Genomic DNA, 21872 nt, shown 5'->3' on the forward strand with positions numbered 1-21872 from the left:
CGTTAAAGAGACACAGGTGAAACTAATGAGGGAGGAGCACTTAAGGAGAAACCAGTCCAACAATGAAAGGGGGAAAACACAACAAGACAAGAAACACAGAGGGAGAACTTTACAAAATAAAAACGGGAAACAGAAAATACTGAAAAGACCATGATATGACATATAGAAACAAGACAGATTACAGAGAACCACAGATTGAGGGAGAAAGATGTCCTGTTATCAAACCAGACAGCTTTTTAAAAAGCTGGTTAAAGGAAGCTAACGCAGACAAATGCAATGGCATCGATTACACTTTTTCTGCTTTACTCATATTTTTTGGGCATACTCATATTTATTAGGGTTTCATCATACCAAGTGAAAGAATATTATGTAACCTAAGTACCTGACTGTTTCCTGATACAGACATTAAACTTGCAGCACCAGTATCGATTCTTTTGCATACTGATTTGTGAACCATTTTTTTTAATCACACATGATGCATTCCCACATGCATGGAAATGATGAGGCTTAACCATCACCGGTGTGGCGGTGTGGTGTAATATATCAAAAGCGATCACAAATGCCATTAGAGTTGGCAGTAGACCGGTAAAACAGGAGCTACAACAACAATGAAATATTTTCTTAGTGTTCTGATTCTGCTGAGGACTTCTCTACTGGCCACGACTCAATGCACCGCCCCGGCCTCAGAGTTTCACCTGGAAGGAGATTATCTCATAGGTGGACTTTTTGAAATTCATCACATCAGTGGTGGCGTTTATCACAAAAGGCCAGAAGCTATGGACTGCCGGAGGTGAGTTTGACTAGGAAAAATAAAAAAATAAAAAATCTTTCAAGAGCTAACAGCACAAACATTACATTTCTATGGGTGCAGTTTTTTGCTACATGATGAAAGTTTTTACATATTATTCAGTATGATTTCATTCAGTCCCTTTTCACTTGATATTTACTTAACAATTTTTGCAAATAAATTTCCAAGCAACCTTTTACCCCTGCTCTCTTGTCTTCTTGCCCTCAGTCACTCCTTCAGCCTTACAGATTACCGGAAATTTCAGTTGATGAGATTTGCTGTAGAGGAAATCAATAACTCTACCGACCTGCTGCCAAATGTGTCTCTTGGCTATGAAATGTTCGACCACTGCTCAGATTCAGAAAATTTCCCGAGCATGCTTAAATTAATCTCTGTTAACAACTTAATTCAACCTTGGGATGAACCACACACAAATCTGTCCAAAGTGGTTGCAGTGGTTGGTCCTATTACCAGCACCCATGCCCTGACTCTAGCCCCCTTCTTCATGGTGGATCTCATCCCTATGGTAACTTTTTTTTTAGATTGCATGATGAAAACAGTTCTACATCAATGAAGTACAGTATATTTTACTGTCAATTCTTTTATTTGTGGCAGCTTTCTTTATAAATCCACACTGACAATGAGGAATTTCTCTGTTGCTCTTTTAACAGATCAGTTATGGCTCCTCCACATCTGTTTTTTCACAAACAGAAACATTTCCCTCTTTCGTACGTACAGTGCATCCCAATGCAGACACCATACATGTGATTGTCCAGATGATACAGCACTTCAACTGGCACTGGGTTGCTTTCCTTTACAGTGATAATGATTTTGGCATTGATGGCCTGGAGTTGTGCATGAATATGATTAAGAATACAGGGATCTGCCTGGCATACACCAAAGCCCTCGATGACGATGCAGATTACTCCCTAATATTCGAACAGATAGAGGCACAGAGGATAAATGTCATTGTTGTTTTTGCTCCACAAATGATTGCTGAGGCTCTCATTGAGTCAGCAATACGACTGAATGTCACCAACAAGGTGTGGATAGCAGGGGACACCTGGTCCTTAAACAAAAAACTCTCCAAGATGGAAGGAATCAGAAACATTGGAACTGTACTTGGAGTGTCTCAGCCAATCGATACAATACCTGGCTTCAATGATTTCATCTATTCGACCAAAATCCAGCCTCTTTGTGAAAGCACAGAACAAAGTGTGTTTTGTAATCGGGATTGCAACTGCAGCAGCCTGACAGCTGAGCAAATCATTGCTGGGGACCCATCGTTCTCTTTCCCTGTTTATTGTGCTGTATATGTCATCGCTCAAGCCTTACACAAGACCTTAAAATGTGGAGCTGGTGGATGTAATAACAATATTACGGTGTACCCATACATGGTAAGTATAGAAACAATTATTTTTTTTCTTCAATTCACCTTTAGCTCATCTGTAATTTCATCTTATCTTATGACATTTTGGATGGGGTAATATGTACTTGTTAATTCCAACAGAGATATTTGTCAGGATTTGTTGAGATTAAGATGCTAATGCTGCCTTGAGTTATACACCGATCAGGCATAACATTATGACTGTCTTCCTAATATTGCGTAGGCCCTCTTCGTGCCTTCAAAACCTTCCTGACTCATCGTAGAATGGACATGGGTCTTCTGAGGGTGTCCTGTGGTGTCTGGCAACACAATGTAGTTGGTGGGTGGCCTTTGGGTCCTATGGGTTGAGAAGAGGGGCCTCTGTGGATTATTACCATGGAGAAATGATCAATTTGGGATCTAGTGAATTTGGAATTGTTTTTTTGAGTTGTTCTTGGCTGCTGCCATCAAGGAGGGTCAGAGGGTGGGGATGTCTGGTCCGGTCTGGTCAAGGACATCCACACAAATGCCAGGTCCAAACGATTCCCAGATGGTCAATGTTATTTACTTCTTCTATCAGTGGTTTTTCATGTTGTGGCTGATTGGTGTAAATAAAGTAAAGCAATCTTCTAACACACATCTGTGTCTTCAGCATAAGATTTTCATTGTGAAACAGGGGTAATGGTCCTATGTTTTGTGTATTCACATCAGGTTCTAGCAGAGCTGAAGAAGTCTAACTTTACACTTTTAAACGAGAGCGTCCAGTTTGACGAGAGCGGTAACCCCAAGTTCGGATTCTACTCGATTGTTTTCTGGAATGAGAGTGGTGACGCAGAGCAGATAGGCTTGAAGAGATTCCACCCATCGCCCTATTTCTTCATCAACAGCAGCAAAATTCAGTGGTTCACAAATGGAGAAGTGAGTTGTTATTTTTTCTTTAAAATTTACAGTTATATATATATTGTACATTCATTCCTATTTGGGTAAATCTACATACACCTGTATTTGCTGATAGCCTACCAGTGGTCTGGTCAAAAAACTCAGAATACCTTTTAGGAAGTCAACATTTCAAAATAAATAAATTAAAGTTTTTAAATACCATACACTTTAAGCCTTATTACTGGCACTTTTTTTTTTTTTTTTTTTTGCTAAATTTATCTAATTTGTGGCTGAATAACTGTCTTTTACAGGTGCCAACTTCACTATGTTCCCAAGAATGTCCTGTAGGATACAAGAAAAAACAAGATGGAATTCACAAATGCTGCTTCAAATGTGAAATCTGTCCAAATGGAACTTATGTCAACAGCACAGGTAAATCATGATTTCCATTTAACAGGAAGGAGACCCCAAATGCACCAGGTGGTTGATAACTAGATAACTAGAGTCTGAGAACATGGACATATGACAGCAACTGAAGCAGGAGGAGCAGAGACTGACACAGGTAGAAGCAAGCAAAGACAGGAAGTGAAACTAAAGAAGCCCACAACCCAACATTATACAAAATATGAGAGTGGTAACAGTAATTCTCCTTTCTTTGATGACACAGTTAAGTATACCGCTGAATGTGACATTATGTCTCTTTCTTTTGAAGCTGTACATTCAGTATATTGTAATCCCTTTGTTGTTGCCTCTATGATGGCGATTGTCTGGCTATAAAATAATGAAAACTGTTGCTAGTGTCTAAGATCTCAGCTCGGAAATGATCTGATAATGTGTGTCTCTTGTGAAACAGCGGATCCCTACACATGCACCCACTGCAAGGAGACAGAATGGTCTGAAGATGGCAGCACGTCATGCAGTCTGCGGGTGCTGGATTATGTCCCATACACAGACATCGACGCTATACTGATAATAATGGGGGCCTGGGTCTTGGTGGGCCTCACGGTAGTCATGTCTGTTCTCTTTGCCATCAACTACAACACGCCTGTGGTCAGATCTGCCGGGGGGCCGATGTGCTTCCTGATTTTAGGCTGCCTCAACCTTTCTGATATCAGTGTGTTCTTTCATTTCGGTAAACCAACCACTTCTTTTTGTGCCTTAAGGTACTTGCCGTTTCTTTTGTTCTACACCGTTTGTCTAGCGTGTTTTGTCGTGCGCTCTTTTCAAATTGTTTGCATCTTCAAGATAGCTGCCAAGATCCCCAAGCTCCAGACTTGGTGGAAGAAATATCACGGACAATGGCTGATCATCAGTGCAGCGTTTGTCACTCAGGGACTCATCCTGCTTATCAGCTATTCCCACACACCTCCTAAACCTTACAACGAAACCACATTGTACTCAGATAGAATCGTTCTTTGCTGTGACATCAATCTCAAAACATCCTCCTGGTCTATACTTTTTCTCGCGTTTTTGTGCAGCCTTTGCTTCATTTTCTCCTACATGGGAAAAGACCTTCCAAAGAATTACAATGAGGCCAAAGCGATAACCTTCTGCCTCCTCCTGCTGATCCTCACCTGGATTTTCTTTGCCGCCGAGTGTACACTTTACCGCGGAAAGTACATCCAGTCTCTTAGCGCTCTGGCAGTACTCTCCAGTCTCTACTGCTTCCTGTTTTGGTACTTTCTCCCAAAGTGCTATTTAATTATTTTTCAACCCCACAAAAACACACAGCAGTACTTCCAAGGTCTCATTCAGAATTATACCAAAACAATTAGCCAGTAGCTGCCTTCACTAAATATGTCTCCACAGACAGAAAAACTGACTCGAGTTTGATGGAAAGATTTGTCTTTTTTGAGCAACCATCTTGGGGATTTCTTCTTTCAAATGTTCAGCTAGAGATCACATTAATATACTGTCGAGGGCAACCTTGAAATTACACAGAAATTTAAAATGGGGATTTTTTAAAGCCGTGCTGTACGCTAATTTCTGTATATCAGAGATCATACAATGCAGCCTGAGAAGAATGCTGGATATTCTTAGCACATTTCTGCTGCCAGCCTTACAGAATTGTTGCCTGTCAAAGTACAAACCAATACTGGATACGTTTGGGTTGTTGATGTAACTCAGCTGTGCAACTCTTATTTTAGGGTGGATGTAATGTGAGTGTAATTTATTGCGTTCTTGCTGAATTATTTAAATATTTCAAAGTTACATGTAGTTTAATGACCCAGAAATATTAATCTCCTTTTCTCATAATCATTCTGTACAATTTATGACATATTCTTGCATATAACAGTAGAAATTATACAAATAAAGCATGATCTTAAACAATGTCTGTTCAATATTTGCGATGTTGCTGTTCAGTAATCCCGCCACATGGTGGCACCATTTCACAGTGATGCTGTCTACGGGCCAGACATGGTTCTACATTCTACGGGAACTTTGCTTACTCTATTGTCTTTCTCTTGCAACTACTGCATATTGTTGCACTACGCAGTCTATGAATAATACTTGGAGAAATTTTGTGAGAGTGAAGTACAGTCCAAGTGGTCAGTGCATGCAGATTTTGTTCAGATGGACTTGTTCATATATCTAATTGATAGTATTGCTTTTATCACTTGTGGACACTTGCACCGAAGTATGATGTGACGATCGGCAAAGTTTCCAAGCTTGGTGTCAGTTCAAAGATGAGAGAAGACAGTGGTTCTAAACATTTCTGTTCATCCAGGGGCTCAAACCGATAACCATTTTGCCTCAAATTCAATTATTTACTTAGTTGTTTATGGTGATACTCTACGAGGGTGCAACCGTGCCCCTTGATGGCACCACGTTGCTCTGGATGACAGTTTTACTTTGCACTGACAGACATAACATCAGCTGACTTGAGACAGACTTTGCCCTCGATCACTTCTTTCTCCATTTGAAAGTGAAAGTTCCACGCAGTGACGCTCAGTGGGACTGGGGTGCCCCGCCAAGTGAAACGGAAAGACCCCTGCCGCAGGGGGTATGCGCCAATTCCAGAGGGTAAATTGCCATTTTGTTGTGGCCATTGAGTTTCCTGGCAGGGAAAAGAGGAGGACGGACCGTGAAACTAGGAACGAATTGGTAAATAGTGCCACTTAGCATGGCATATGGCGCGCTGGAGAGCTGAACGCTGACACCAGCAAATTGACAATTTCATACCAATTTCAGAGCTACATTCGCCACACACGACGTCAGGGAGAATTTTAGCGAATGCACCCACCTCTGCCATGACTCTGAAATAATATCAGAACGAGTCGATTTAAATTAGATTTAAATTTACGAGATCAGTCGTGTGTCTAAATATTTAAATAGAATATTGATTAAATAGCCAAGAGCGATTCCACGTTAAATCGATAATCCTTAGTGTTCTAATTGTCAACGTGTATTGATTTAGGTGTATTTTAAGAATAAAATGTATTTTGTTTAGACCTTTTCTGTCGAGGTCGACACATATTTCTGTTAAACAAAATATGGAGCGAGGAAAATCGGAGGAACGCCCCAAGGCTTTTCACTTGTACCTTTCAATTTTCCACTTGGGTCAGATAAAGGGAAGGCCCTGGGAAAAACTTGGCCAGCAACTGATCCACCCTTCTGCGGCCAAAGCAAAAACAAAACCAACTTTTAAATGGAGGCCATTTGCGTTTGGTGGCCATATGGGGTTTGCCTTAAAATGATCTTCCGCTGAATGAATCACGTCAGGACGATCGTGTCTCCCCTTAACTTACAACTTTACTCTATAGCACATTGTGCTTACAGTGAGGCGCAACCCAATTTAAACAACTGAACTCTGTCTTTGAGAATCTGAGTAACAACAAACAGAAAGTTAATAACTAAAAGGTTTGATTAGAGGACTTGAATACCTTTACATCTCCTCTGTCAATATCACAGGCTCCTCTTTCAGCAAAGACATGGCTGGGGTTAATTTTTAGTCGATGCTCTCTTGTTAGAGATGAACTGTAGGATCTCACGAGTAGGTCTCAGTCATAAAACCGTCAAGCCAACTAAAATATCGTCAGGTGGAGAAGATAACTTGAGCATTATTTATTTCTTTTTAAGTATTTTAGGAGGACAGCAGTGATTCATTGGGGCCGTGGTAGTTTACGAAACAGAGAAGACATTGATTAGTTTCTTCTCTGATTTGTATTTAATGTGTTTTTCATCTCGAAACCAAACACTCCATTTCGACGTTGCTCATATGGCTGTTGTTTTACGCACGAGTAAAAAAAAAAAAAGCAGTGCGCTAAATGCTGCTCACTTATTCTCATTCAAATCTGGCCCTAGTCGCTCAGAGTAAATGGCAGATGTTTTGCAATTCAAGGCGCATCAATACCCATGCGCTTTAGTGTTTAACAAAGGCGCTCTCCTTTTGTTAGGCACTTGTGTCTTTCAGTTCAGAGCTCCACAAAGGCTTCATCCTCCAGCGAGTTATAAAGTTACTTTCCAGTCAGTTCATTTCGGCCCTTGAGAAAACCTTAAGCGATGTTAATGTGCACCTCTGGTCCTTTCATGCGGTAACCCCGGCACACACAGGCAAACAGCGGCCATTGTGTTCCCAAACCAAAGTAAGAAGTCTTTAAATAACCCGATGACCAGTCTATAGAAATTCATGATGCCGTTTCTATTTGATGTTTGATCAGAGCTTCGCCAACGGGTCCGTCGCGTGTCTTTACACAAAATCCTGTAGATATTTCTAATATTTTTTCCCAGTGCACCTGTTCGTGTACCTGCCTCTTTTTTTACAGCGGCCTTGTTGCTCACAATGAGGGTTTTGGTCACACCAGTGCTGCCTCGGGTCCGTGTGAATGGAAGGCGGTACATCGATTTGCTCCGCTCGCGGTGAGCCAAATTATGGGCCAGAGTTTGCATATTTTAACAGCGCTCTGAAGTGGCACACAGACGCACGCCTAACGAGATGAAATCAGATTAATTTGCTTTTTTATTTTAAATGTATGTACTAAGGGAATTGTATTTTAATCTCGTTTTAATATGTGCAATGGCAATAAATGCATTCAATTCAATACAACAGAATACACACACACACACACACACACACACACACACACACACACACACACACACATTTTAATTACGTTTTTGCAAAACTAAAAACTGCAGCCAAAAAATGCACTAATTTATTTAGGCCCGATAAAGATTTAACTGTATATGTTCAGAATGCATAAAGTTAATCTTTTATATCAAGAGCTGTGAGACTGTGTGTGTAGTTAAACATATTATTCAACAACACGTTTCCCTCTGAAGTGTCCTAGATGGAAGACAACCTCTATAAATGTGTCTTTATTATACTGCTTGGCATAAGCCCAACCATTCGATTGCAAATGCATCACTTTCTCTCTAGGAAGAAAATAGTTTATTGCAGTAATTGCGTAATTGCTTCACTAATTGTTGTTAACAAGTTCCCCAATAGTCCAATTATTACAGCAGCATTGTCAGGTCCCCTCCGGCAGGACTCCATGACAAAGGTCCCAGAGGGTTAATGAATGACCTGGGGCTGAAAAGTGAAAGTGGAGCGACTGCCCGGTCCCTTTTATAAACATACACGTAACTTGTCATTTAATGGCACTAGCATTATTATTCCCATTCGGGACACAAGCTTCTCGCTGCGCTATTCTAATGGATAGATGATGGCATAACGACGGATAGGCTATGAGTGAGGCGAGGTGGTGCTAGAGGGAAACGGGTTTAAAGCCCGGCTGCATTCCTTCACTGCAGACCAGCATGTTAATAGGACCACTAACGCGTCCTTTCATTTTGCAAATTCATTTCGATTCTTTTGATCCCAGAGAGCAGAGCGAACACTAATTGAAATTATACCGAGTAATCAGCGGTGAAATCTCTCCTGTGTGGCGCAGAATAACAAGACAGGCGACTGTTGTGATGCCACGACTCCACGCTGAAATCAGCCCTCCACGGTCCTGTGTTAAAACCAAGCGTGAAAAAACGCAGATAATGCGGCGCGCAGCATAGGACAAAGGACACCAGAAAGCCCGCTTAGACCAGAGCATCTCGGCCAAATTTCATACCGATTAAATGCTTCAGCGTTGCACTGCAGCGCGCAATTTTTCGGTTTTTACGCAATTAGTGTCTCCTGACAAGCCTGACAACGACCTCAAACGAAATCTATTTGATGCATCATGTCTGATTTAGTTCTACTAGGCCAATCAATGCACTGGCAACAATAGAAAATACGCCGATTTTAGATGTTGGCTGTTAATAATACAAAATATACCGATGATTGTGTTTGATCACACTCGGGTGGAAAAATAATGAAAATAACACAGTGGCCTGCAGATGGCAAATAAATTTTAATAATGCACGTTTTAAGCTATTCAATGAAGTTCACTTTAAACGACAGATCGAACAGGAAGTTTATTTCATCTTGTCAAAAGAGAATGAAGAGAAGAGCGGGGTTCCTTTAGAAGTGAACCAAGTGTGGTCACAAAGCAGGCGAAGAGAAAGGATCAGTGGCACGCTACAATAAATTGGCCTCTTTTTATGCGCGCTCTCCTCAGACTGAATACAAATATGCCCCTCCTTTACCCGGGCCTTCAGTCCTTTTAACACACGTATTGTGTACAGGATCAGGCCAGAAGACATGGACAATGTGAGAAGGGGTTTCTCAGTAACGTCGCGTGTCTTTCAAAACAAATCAACTTTTTTATATCATATGGAATGCTCGAGCCACCCTAAACATATCTATAGAGTAGATTGGATACACATTTACCTTAGAATAACAGCACTAAATGCTAGTATTCCTCAAGGGGACGGATTTAATGTATTTTTTTCCTCGTCTATTTTGGTATTTTTAGATTGTCTGTGTGGGCGCAAGATGCGCAGTGGGCTGCAGTGAGCCTTTAGTCAACACATTGTTTCAGCTGGTATGACTTTCCCAAGCCTCAGCCCCTTTGAACGAGCAGTGTGGAAAATCGGGAGGCGAAGGACCAGGGACAAGGGGCGGCCCACGATTCTCCTCGGTGCCTCACTGAGCCTGGTATGAAGACAAAAAACTGGTGACGCACAATGCTCCAAAAAATAAAATAAAATCCCCAAAGTGTCCTAAAGGTACCCAACATAATTTCTTACCAATTTGCTGTGTGGTGTATGTAAAAAAAATATATGATTGTCATTAGTCAAGTAATGGTTGACTAATGTAAATTTTGCAGGTGTAAAAAAAGTTTTACTATCTGTGACGACCAGAAAATCAAAATGTTGTGGGGACACGCAGGGAATTACCACGGTGCTGCCTTCGACCTGCTGCGTGAAACTCGCATATAAAAGACTGAATACGCGAGTCAATGGTGACCATGCTGCACACCATGCACAGCCATTATGATTATATTTATTATTTTTACGCTTCTTTTTAGTTTTTGCCCCACACGTCGATTCTGGGCTATTCTCACTCAGTATATCCGTCCACTGACTGTACAATGAATCTGAGTACATGTGTGGTATGTGTTTTTATGTTCTAAACCTACAGGAGGCATTGCATTGAGTAAGAAACATGCGCCTTTAGCTTAAAACACACCGATCCATTCCTTCTGGCTTCATATGCAACTTTAGTCTATTGCTTTCCAGTTAGTACACTTGTAAGTTTCGGCAAAGTGACCAAAATTAACCGAAGAAACTATTTCATAAACTGACACAGACAGACTTCGCATTCAGGCATATAACAAGTGTACTCATAACGAAATCGAATTGCATTGGCTCAGCGCAGTATTAAAATATAGAACAGAGTGCTGTCCAGGTGATATGAAATTGGAAAAAAAAAAATAGATGGAAAAGAAGTAACAAAAATATATATAATGCATATGAAAATTTTTAATTTATCTGTAATAAATCTGTGCCCTTGTCTGGTTTCGGCGTCCAAGTGACTCCAGTGTTGCTCATTTGAGCGCAAGAGACAGGCGGGACTGCTTGCATTGAGATGTTAAGTGGGTGTCTCTATATAAACCCACTCGGGATCAAGTCCTCCATTCGTGGACCAGAGAGAGAAAGCGATTAACTTAAAGGAAACAAAAAAAAGAAAGAAAGGACTAAGAGAATGGTGGCGACTACAGACTGCGTAGAGAAATCCAAACCCGTTACTGGAAACAAGGTGTGTAGAAACATATGAGCACAACCACAAAAGTACTGATGTGTGTGTGTGTTTAAACATATTAATCATACCCGCCTTTTCAGGTATCCAAACCACTCATGGAAAAGAAACGAAGAGCACGGATAAACCAATGTTTGGATCAGTTAAAATCTCTTCTGGAGAGCTACTACAGCAGCAGTGTAAGTATTCAGACTCTAACTTAGAGACGAGTAATAATGATAACTATACGAGGAAAATGTCTAAGTAATGCAATTTCTTTACACAGATTCGAAAGCGCAAACTGGAAAAGGCCGACATCTTAGAGCTTACCGTGAAACACCTGAGGAACCTCCAAAAGATCCAGAGCTGTGAGTTATATCTACAAATACTCGGCCAATTTAATGGGATCTTGTGGATTATTCTAGCGCATCTTTACGCACAACCTTACGCACACGAGTGTCTGTGTTTCTCACCTTGAGATGTCTTTCTGTTGCTTTTAGGCACTGCCGCTGCATCCGAGTTTTCAGATTACCAGTCTGGCTTTCGCAGTTGCCTGGCAAACGTCAACCAATACCTGCTGATGGCGGAACACTCGGACGGGAGCGACCGCTGGATGCTGTCGCAGATTTCCAACAAACTCTGCCGCTCTCGAAGAAGAGAAGTCTCCAGCACCACGGACAGCAACCTGGCTCAAGCCGAGGCGCGGAATGAGGCGCGGAAACTTCCCGCATCGCCCGCTGCACCTGAGGAGGAAAGGGTTGCCAAATTTAAACCTGGCGGCCACCACGGTGCAGGCGTGACACATTTTGTGCACGGCGAAGACGCACGCCAGTCGCCTGAAATCAAGCAGGCTGTGCTTTTTGCTTTGCCTTCACGAAACACGAAAGAAAAATGTTGCACTCCCAACAAGGTCCACTCCGTCAGTGACAGGATTGAAGCTGCAAACACTCATCACAGTGTATGGAGGCCTTGGTAGAGACTGATGAGAATGTAATGCTGATGTAAATATATTTGTTCGCCTTAATGTTTATAATTGTACCATAGAGACCACAATATGCTATTACCTATACTGCAAATGTATTATTTTCTTAATAAAAGTGACAAAGAGAAAGATGCGTGTCGCCTTGGCGAGATCTGAACTTTCCTATTCGACTTTATGCACGATTTTAGTAGTTCAACTCAGTGCAGTGTTAATTTAACAATATATTTGATAATAAAACATGAGACCGAGTGAAAACATGACTGTGGGTAACAGTCATTCTTAACCAAAAAATAAATAAACACTCAAATAACAGCCTCAAACATTACATTAAACATTTTATAAGTTCATCGTGCCAGGTTTTAAAATTGCCATGTTCCAACTTCTTTTGCAATGCAGCCCGTTTGTGCGCAATCAAGAATGAATGTGGTGGAGCTGGCATTTAGAGAAAAGCTGTTCTAGGAGAGTGTGCACTTCTCCCATTCCTCTCTTGTTTCAAACGGACAGCTGAACAATTTTCTGCCAAGGGCAACTAATTACACAGTGTTCTCTCGGTGTTGTCATCTGGAGACAGCGGGTTGAGTTAAGAAAAACTAAGAATACATGCAGTGTACAATTTGGCTCCTAGTATATAGGCCCACAACTTATCACCGGGCCCCAATATGATTCCGTGAGTTTTACCGAAAATCCCAACGAATCTTATCTAAATGAATGGGACAAAACGTCAAGTGTTTTTCTAATGAAGACGCATAACAAAAGCTCAATTTCGCTTGAAAGAACGGAAAATTAAATGATAGATTGGAGTGAGCAGGAAAATATTTATTGGATAAACCTCATCTTATATATTTGTTTTAGTACAACAGGAGCAACAGAGTAGACTATGAGTCTAAAGTCATTCGTATATTAGTAAAAACCGTAAACATCAACTTGTTGCACCACGGGGGATGCACTTCTGTGGGCCTGTTGCTCAAGACAGCAAATCTGTCTATCAGTCAAGCCTCTTTAAAGTGCCCTATAGTTTTCTTCCGCTGCTTTGGGCAGGGATGTCATAAAGTGTCCCTCCATTCTTAAGGAGAAGAAGGATGGCACCTTGCAGCGAGGAGAATCGCAGAAACGCCCACAGCCCTTTCAGATGGCGGGCTGGACTTTCTAAAAAAAGACACTGCTGCAGAACAGGGTGATCCTGTACTAGATGGGTTTTCAAGCCAGAGCTAACCCCAAGTGCTACCGAGTTTACATTTCTTATTCTAATTTTTAGTGTCTCTTAAACCCTGCATGTAAATCTTCATACTCTCCACTATTCTCCAATTCAAAGCTTCTCTTCCGATGAGACCAGCAGAGGCGCAAGAGTTTGTTTAATACAAGAAAAGGGGAAACCACGTGACCTCTGTAGTGAATGCACTTCAACTTCTGAAGCTCTTGTGGACATTGTCTCAGTGCCCAAGTTTAGCGAAAGGAAAGACGGAGTAGTCTACTCCATTAGATTAGCTGCAGCTCCCTGCACTGACAGACATGAGGCTCGAGATCTTGGGTAAAAAAAGAAATAAAATGAAATTAAAAAGTATGGCAATCCATGAGAACTGGCTTAAGGAAGGGGAAAAACAAAGGATTAAGTAAAATAAATAAATAAATTACGCACTTAAAAAGTATAACTAATTGCATTTCTTCGTGTAAAATGTTAGTTCAAAACCAAATACGTACCTCGTAGGCTGTACATTAACCCTGGAAGAGTTAAATCTTGCATATGTGTAGGTGTTGTCTCCCTTTCTATATCTTTACCATATCTATAGTGTCTAAAATCAAAACGTATCAAGGTAGTCTTTACGCCACGCCAAGATTCAAATTGTCTGCAAGGTGCGTCAATTAAATAACTCCGTACGGAAGTACGGCGCGGACGATTAGTTCCACCTCCAATTCACAGGTAGGCTAAATAATATGACAACAAACTAAAACTAAACTGACAATGAGAGGCAGCTACATTAGCATTAGACTGGGTTCAGCCATGCGCTCTTAACGGAGCAGACGTGGTTGAAGTGCGCTGTAGACTCCTCCTGCCCGGTCCCTGCTCTTTTTGCTGGTCTCCTGCAAAGCCAGGCACAGTCGGCCACAAAGCGTCATCACTTGGTGCAATTAAAACGTACAGTGGGTCACGTGACTCGCCCAAAAGCCGCGTAATTAAGTGGGAACCACACACACACACACAATGGGGATGACCTTTGGCTCCAGGCCGTTTCCAGTTGGACCTACACCACACCGTGGAATTACCTTTTGGGTCCCGCAGAGCCGTGTCCATGCTCATTGTTGCGGGGAACCACCAGCGCAGACCTCTCCACAGATAGTTAGCCCAGGTCTGCAGTGCGCAATTAGCTGACTGGAGACGTCTGCCCATATTTTAAATGAACTCGCTCAGTGTCCACCGAATGTTGAAACTTGGCATTGTAGTAGTTAAAAATTGGACTGCATCACAGCTTTGACGGTATTTTGATGTAACTTTTAAAACCAGAGGAACTCCTAATTCTTAAAACAAGTTTGGAAAGTGCAAACTGCACTCGTGTGCAAAAATAAAGTTGACTCTCTTGACTCATATCTAGTTGACACGTTTTAGAGCAAACAAGCTTTAAAGGCTCTGTTAAATAGTTTCAGTCAATAGTATATTATATTCATATTTTGTTCAAAGAGGGACAAGATAGCGACTGATCAGTCACACCACCTTGGTCTTTATCTGGACATCTGCTGGACTTCACACGTATGTAGCTACTCTTGGTTACAAATTAAGGAGGGAAAATGTTAAACATGTTTCTGCCTTATGTCCATCATTTCACACTGAAAGAACAACACGCACAAACGCACTGCAGCGCGGCGTGGATAGAAAAAATTTAACAGCAATTTAAGTGCGTCTGCTGCAAAACTCTAAAGCACACACACTCTGAAGCGTCATCTCGTGAATTTAATCAGTCAAATCGTTTTAACAAAGTCATCATCTGAACAGGAAAATCAAAACATTTAACATCATTCATATTTGACTCATAAATCTTTGAATATGTTACAAAATTAGATTTTAATATTGCCAACACAACCAAATGCCAAAATAATAGTAATTTAAAAAACAAAAACAAAACTATGACATAGCAAAGTTAGAAACAAACAAAGATGCACTGTAGCTACCTTGTCCAACTGAATAGGCTGCAATGAGTGAGATGTACACAAGAACATTTAAATGAGACAAACACGTGCAAATGTAGTACTTGGTATGGTAATAGTAAAAAATAGCTTCACAACTAATATGTTTCTCCAAAAGGGGATGGGCCATTTAGATTTCATATCATCCTGGTAATCTAATTTCTTTGAAATGGATTTATGCAAATACATTCGCGTTAGCAGCTACTTTCTCTGTCTTGCTTGCTACTTATTTATCCTTTGAAGAGTTTTCAGTCTGCTGATAAAAATGAGACGTCCTCTGGTAATTTAACTGTGGGCTTTGCACGTAGTCAGCTGCGCTCTGAAGATAACTCTGTTCTGAAGTGAAAATGTGTCTCAAAATGATCACTTACGGGTTTAGGATGTGGACGCAAACATAGAAATAAATGTGAGGTGAAGTTTTGGGGATGTTCACATTTAATTTAACGGGGATCAGATTAAAAAAAAAAGATCCCAATGAAAAACAAATACTCAGAGAATAGGTCCATTTTGTGCATATTATAAGGTATAGCATATGGAATAGTTGTATTTCTGAAAGCAGGTCTGTAGTAATAGTAGTAGTATAATGTTCCTAATTTGTGTAGTTGCGGGTTTAAGACAGAACACCAGTCAGTAAGATATGCTACATATGGATCACATCCTGAAAGCTGTGACCACGTGGCTTATTTTAGGGGTTCCCTCTTATATGGCTACCTTAAACGCATTATTACTAATGCTTTCCAACAGATTACGGAAACAAATACGTGGTGACGTCAAGTGGACGCCCTCGGGTAATGAGGATAAAGCACCATTTGGTCTGATGATGTCTATGTGTTTAAGAGACACACTGCTGTGTTCCTTGATCTCCAAAAAAACAACAACAAATAAAACAAGTGAATAAGAAGAATTGGGAGGAAAATATTCTAAGCAAATGTCTCATTAAACAGAAAACACCAAATCCATAAATCCTATATCCTTCATATATACATGACATGTCGACTTCGTTTTTTTTTTCTTTTCAAATAACTTCACATTTTCATTAAGGATTCAAGGGGCTTCACGTTATAGATCGATATCTCACACAGTAGCTGTAAAACTATTTCAGAGTTTGGGATTACCACTCTCAAATTACTCCAACAGAGGGTGCAAAAAAAAGAAAGAAAAAAAAGATCACAAAAAAAGATGATAAAAAAAGCTTTTCTTGGGCTGTGAACAATAATCGAAAAGTTGTTCATCATGATCAAAACTAAATATGAAAACTGTGTCAAAGTCAAGCTCAAGGTACATAACATGGGCAGAATTCAGGAAAGTTTGTGTCCGTACAACAACAAGAACAACAAAAAAAAGGACAAATAAAATTCAATTCAAGTTTGTAAGTTAAAAAAAATGAGGAAAAAAAAAAGCTTGCTCTAAAATCTCTGAGCTCTGAATAAGAAACAATGTCAAACAACAGAAACGAGGTTTAAGGAATGTGCACACTATTTAAAAAGTTTCTTTGCGGCAGTGCTGGGGAGAAAAAAAAATACAATGATAATGTCCTCAGAGGATTAGTTTGTGATGTGAAAGCTGAACGACGGGACCACTCACCAGCCTATAAACTAAATCAGAATCAGGCCCGTTCCAAAACTCCTAAGGCCATATAGTAAAACAGAAGTTCATTGGTGGTGTAGAGTAAAACGGAGGGGCGGCACAGGTAAAAAGGCTAATATATTCCAGCATGTCGCTTCTCTGAAACCACCGATATTAAAGTGGTTTGTCCTTATGATATCATCTTCGGGAATAACGTTGATATTAACGACTTTAAGTCGCGGAGCCGACAGAATCAGACTGAAAGGTGATGTATCCCGAGGAGGACGCTGAAGGTGTGCTTACAAAACTGTTTGTGCTTCCTTTGCTCTCAGCCTTGCTCAGGTGCTTCTGGTGTCCCCACTCGGCTCCAGCGCCTCCTCCAGCGGCACCGCCTGCCGTAGGCCTGTGGCCGGAGTGCCTGGGAGTCTGCTGGCTGCGCCCAGGTGAGCCCACGTCACCCTGCCGCTTCTCATCCCGAGGACGCTCTCGGCAGCCTTTACCGGAGCCGCAAGCCCCGGGGCTCTTCCTTCCGGCAGGTCTGTCTGGTTTGGGGGAACCCTCGGGTGAGTTACCCCTACTACTACCACTCCGTTTGTGTTCTGAGAGCCGCCTGAGCGCCTGAGGCTCGCGCTCAAAGTCAGTGAGGGGGAAGTGAGGAAGGACGACTGTGTGCTGTTCATACACATTGGGGATCAGTGAAATGGTGGATGTGCGCCGAGGGCTCTTCCTGGGGCTCGGCAGCGGCGTCTCGTCTATGAAGTTGATCACCTCGTCGCGGCTGAAACACCGCAGCTCGTCCTCGTAGCGCTCCCCGCCGCAGACCACGCGCGGCAGGTGCTTGAGGGAGTGCATGCTGTCCTCAGAGCGCCGCCGCTTGCGGTGGGGATGGTGGTGATGGTGGCTCTCCTCGTGGTAGGAGACCAGGCTGCTCCTGCGCCTCTCGTGGCGCGGCAAGGTGGAGCTGTAGTGGGCACTCACTATCATGTCCTCGGTGGAGCCCCATCGCTGCAGGTATGAGGGGATCCGGTCGCTGGTCCACATGTCTGTTTCGTCGTGGGAGTATCTTCTTGTAGGGGGCACCTGGACGGAAGACACAGAGCAAAGCCTTCAGGGTGCAGCTCTGACACGAATTCGTGAAGAATTAAAGAGCAACACAGAATCATTAAGCACTGAGGCACTGCACACTAAAAAAAAGTTACATGCTGTTTAACATTACAGGTTTTCATTGACCTACATTAACTATAAAGTAGTACATGTAGGATTATTCATATACATGTATATTGTTGTATTATTTTGGAAGAATAATTTGCAGCAGAAAGATTCCTCTCAATACAGGAACTCATTCATAACTACTTGGTTCGTGTAAAATCCTACATGTAGCACACATGAACGATTCGTCCAAGATGTTTAAGTGGAAATGTTTGTATTAAATCCCTCAGGAGATTTTAACACACATCAACACAACGCCATTCACCTCCGTTATCTAGAGATGGAAACTGCAAAGGTTGATATTCTCTACGTGTTATACTCACATTCCATTCTGTTCTGACAACTATGCAAGAGAGAGAGGGTTTGTCAAGGTGACGTCAAGAGCTTCAAGACTGATACCAGCCTGCCGCCCTGTGGTGGCTTTTAGTAAATGCAGAGAAATTAAAACAGCAGACGATACAGTAGCACTGGATGTCGTAGTTAGGTGGGGAGAGCTGAACAGCAGAGGGCAGCACAAGCATTAGAATGGCTTAGGGTGCGGGACAGACTTTTGCAGGACGAACAGAGACAGAGCACGCAGGCCAATAAAGCCCAAGAGGCTTTATTCTGCAATCAGACCAGTTGAGAGGTGCCACAGCAATTCTCAAATGGATGTGATCATTGGGGTAATGACTTCAAGGGTTTTGCTGTTTCTTGGTGTACTCAGGGTTTAACCCTTTTAGAGTTAAATGATTGTATCAAGAGTCTTGCGGCTGAAATAAACTCTTTTCACAGTCACACGTGTAAAGCAAGATGTAGCACATCTAGATCTGAACTGACGCCAATGTGAATCTAACGTGAAGCAGGATCTAACACGAAAACGATGGATGGGTGGAGCAATGATTCGTGGTCATGAGGTGACAGCTACTGTATACATCTCTGTTTTCGGGAGTTTTTAAGAAGCCAAACTGAATAGAGAAATGTCCGTCACTACCTCGGACATCCGGGACACTGTGCCAATTTACATTATTTTGCTTCAACAAAAGGTAAATGTGACAGCGTCAGGCTCTGCTGAGAAACCTGAAGCCCCCGTCAATTTTTTTTTTTTTTTTTTTAATACAAAGATGACACAGTGTTAAGATGCTTCATAAAAGAAGGTTAATATTGTGTGGATTGCATCGGCTGATTCTACTGCTACGTAGCCTCACCACAGTCTTCCAGGGCAAGTCCAGTAATTCTTCAACACTTCAGTCAATCGTGTTTAGCGCCCAGTGTCTCACACCAGGCCAGGAATTTGTAAGCAAGTATTAGAATCAGAACAGGAACATGATATTTTAGTGAGTTGCCCAGGAAGGCTGCATGTTAGAAGCTTGGTTGTTAATGCAGGCTGAAAATGAGCATTTCACTGTACTGCATCTGACTGGGATGGATGCGGGATCCAATGGACACAATGCTTTTGGGTAGAACGTGAGTAGATGTTTATAGTGCTTTCCTGAAGCCTTGAGGGATTCCTGAAATGTAGAAGGTAAGTCAGTTACTAACTCTCTTACCCTCTTTACAAATAAAGTAAAATGCTGTAAAATGTTTCTCGGCCCACGGCTGGGACACACTAATTAATGATTAAAACACATCTGATGTGTGTCAGCGGGACTGCTGATGGTCATATTTACCAAACATTAGTCAGCAAGAATGTATTTTCTTTTAAAAAATAAATAAATAAATAAATAAAAGTAGTAAAAATCACAAAATATCCAACGATTCCAGAAAAGTCAAGCAAGATGTTGTAAAGGCCCCATGAGGCCGTTTCACCATGCACATTAGCAATAAAGTAAAAATAGTTCAACTGATCAGGTAAAAGAAATGAAGAAAATCAATAAACATATACCTGCAAATACTGCATTTTATCTTCCTGTTGTTCCCTCAATGGATACCCTTGCAGAACCCCCCTTTCTAAGGTTGAGAACTCATACTTGGCATTACGGTCTATCGTCACGATTTCAGGCGCCGAGCTATAGTCATATGGTCTGTCATATATTAAGTCGGCACGAATTCCTCCATCTTGGCTGTTTTCTGCAAAGCGCAGAAAAGCACGGGCGTCAGGATTAGAGAGCAACGGACTCATTACACAGAACAGACAGACAGACAGACGAATAGATAAGAGAGACAAGTTCAATTGTTCTCTGGTTCGACTTTTCCTATGGGTCTGCTCAGGAATATGAGGTTCAGATGAAAAATATATTATGTATATGTGTCTGATTTAAAAGGGGATTTAAAAAAAGAAAGAAAGAAAGAAAAAAGCCAGATTGGATTTGAATTAGGAATCCAAATATGTACTGAATATTTCAAGATACAGGGCTTACATTCTGCACAACAATATCATACACAAAAAATGTGTACAAATACCCATCTACCAAGTATAATTCCCCCAGTTACTGCATTAATGTTCATTACAGATCAATTGGAGATGGGTGTAAAATGCGGCTCTTGAGGAAAATGTTGGCCAAAAGGATGAAAGATGAAAGTGGCTAGTTGCACAGGCAGCTTGGCATGCAAGTCAGTAGCTTTGAAAAAAAAAAAAAAAAAAAAAAAAAAAAAGAAGAAGAAAAAAAAACAGACAAACAAAAAAAAAACTAAAAAATCAGGAAACAGTCCTTATACATACAACTGTGATGGGTTATACATGGCAAGCCCTCTGGAAAAAAAGCAGAGAACTGGCAGTGTTAATTATCACACAGAATGGAGGCTGCCTTGTGATGTTTTATGGCTCCGGCAGGACCACGAGCAGTTATCAGGTAAAAAGGGAAGAGGATCAAAAGGTGTGGGGGGGAGGGGTTAGAAACAGGACAGAGAAAGGGTTCAGATCGGGTTGAGTTTAAACAGTGCCAATAGTAGAAAAGACAGATGGTTCACGCTGTCAGCAGTTTGCATTAACCGCAGAGATCAGGGACCCGGTCCACGAGTCTATCTGTGATTATCATGTGACCTAATTTTGGGACCAGATTTTTATGTCTGTGAATTCCACTGGTGCAATGTTTCCTTTCCAGCCCCTTTAAAAATGCATCTGGAATTATTTCCTTCTCTTTGATCCACCAGTCAGACAAGTGCCGCTTAGGGAAGCCGTTTAGTCACTAGGATCTGAGCAGTAGGTGGGAGATCACGTAACACAAATAAGAATAAACTGAAAGAAACAAAACTGATATATAAAAAATGTTTAAAAGGAAAAAAAAATTCAATAAATGTATTAATTTTGTTTAAAAAAAATACAAGTTTGTGTATCCTTTTGTGACTTGAAGGAAATATGACCATCATAGTGACATGTGCTTTCCAGCTTTAAGGTAGCTGTTCCAGTTCTGGTTTGTACCAGATAAACGGGGAACCATTTATTTTATCGTCCTCTCCATGCCAGAGCATTCTAGAGGAAGATTGCCCAGTTTAAATGCATTAGAGTGAAAAAAAAGACAAAAGTGCTGCAAGGGAAATGTGTCCTTTGTCCAGCAACATTTCTTTTAAGGCATCAGTCTCGTAGCAGGGTAAAGCAAAGCATTTGAGAGAGCACACAGCCTGTATAGAAACACAGAAGATCTATTTTAGTATGGGAAGATAAAATTACACAGACACTTGTCCCTTCACTTTCTCCTTACAACAAAGGTCACATGATAGGTCACATGATAACATTTGACCACTGACTTCAGACCTCCAACAGAATACCGTAATAATGTCCACTTGCAAAGACATTGTTTTGTTTTTGTTTTGTTACCTCAGAAATCTATTCAAATAACTGTCATAATGTTTTTTTTTTTTTTTTTTTTAA

General features: G+C 41.3%; 3 protein-coding genes and 1 long non-coding RNA gene across 8 annotated transcripts in view; 2 read left to right on the forward strand and 2 right to left on the reverse strand.

The window, feature by feature from the left end:
• The first annotated feature begins 608 nt into the window (after positions 1-608).
• On the forward strand, positions 609-4814 carry LOC125020501 (taste receptor type 1 member 1-like). Its single transcript, XM_047605868.1, has 6 exons — positions 609-790; positions 1016-1313; positions 1459-2184; positions 2865-3071; positions 3344-3464; positions 3886-4814. Exons 1-6 carry the CDS (start codon positions 609-611, stop codon positions 4812-4814), a joined length of 2463 nt encoding a protein of 820 aa, XP_047461824.1.
• Positions 4815-9430: 4616 nt separating this feature from the next.
• On the reverse strand, positions 9431-14573 carry LOC125015470. Its single transcript, XR_007113607.1, has 3 exons — positions 13829-14573; positions 11622-11891; positions 9431-10062 (listed from the first exon to the last, which is right to left on the reverse strand). It is a non-coding gene; the product is annotated as an uncharacterized LOC125015470 (long non-coding RNA).
• On the forward strand, positions 11031-12296 carry her3 (hairy-related 3). Its single transcript, XM_047597365.1, has 4 exons — positions 11031-11169; positions 11253-11348; positions 11435-11516; positions 11649-12296. The coding sequence occupies exons 1-4, from the start codon at positions 11116-11118 to the stop codon at positions 12122-12124; spliced, it is 708 nt and encodes a 235-aa protein (XP_047453321.1). The 5' UTR covers positions 11031-11115; the 3' UTR covers positions 12125-12296.
• A 481-nt stretch (positions 14574-15054) lies between the features above and the next one.
• The window catches only part of LOC125015443 (probable G-protein coupled receptor 153), a 35195-nt gene continuing 28377 nt past the window's right edge, over positions 15055-21872 (reverse strand). The window contains exons 5-8 of one of the 5 annotated variants that reach the window (XM_047597314.1): positions 19947-20131; positions 19473-19572; positions 18406-18425; positions 15055-17953 (exon numbers count right to left, since the gene is read on the reverse strand). In XM_047597314.1, coding sequence (XP_047453270.1) covers positions 17105-17953; positions 18406-18425; positions 19473-19572; positions 19947-20131 — 1154 coding nt within the window. In that variant the 3' untranslated portion in view covers positions 15055-17104. Of the gene's footprint in view, positions 17954-18405; positions 18426-19472; positions 19573-19946; positions 20132-20723; positions 20754-21872 lie in introns of all 5 variants that reach the window. The other 4 variants (XM_047597325.1, XM_047597344.1, XM_047597336.1 and 1 more) reach the window with 4 other exon arrangements.

Source organism: Mugil cephalus, chromosome 1, assembly GCF_022458985.1.
Source record: "Mugil cephalus isolate CIBA_MC_2020 chromosome 1, CIBA_Mcephalus_1.1, whole genome shotgun sequence".
Lineage (NCBI taxonomy): Eukaryota > Metazoa > Chordata > Actinopteri > Mugiliformes > Mugilidae > Mugil > Mugil cephalus.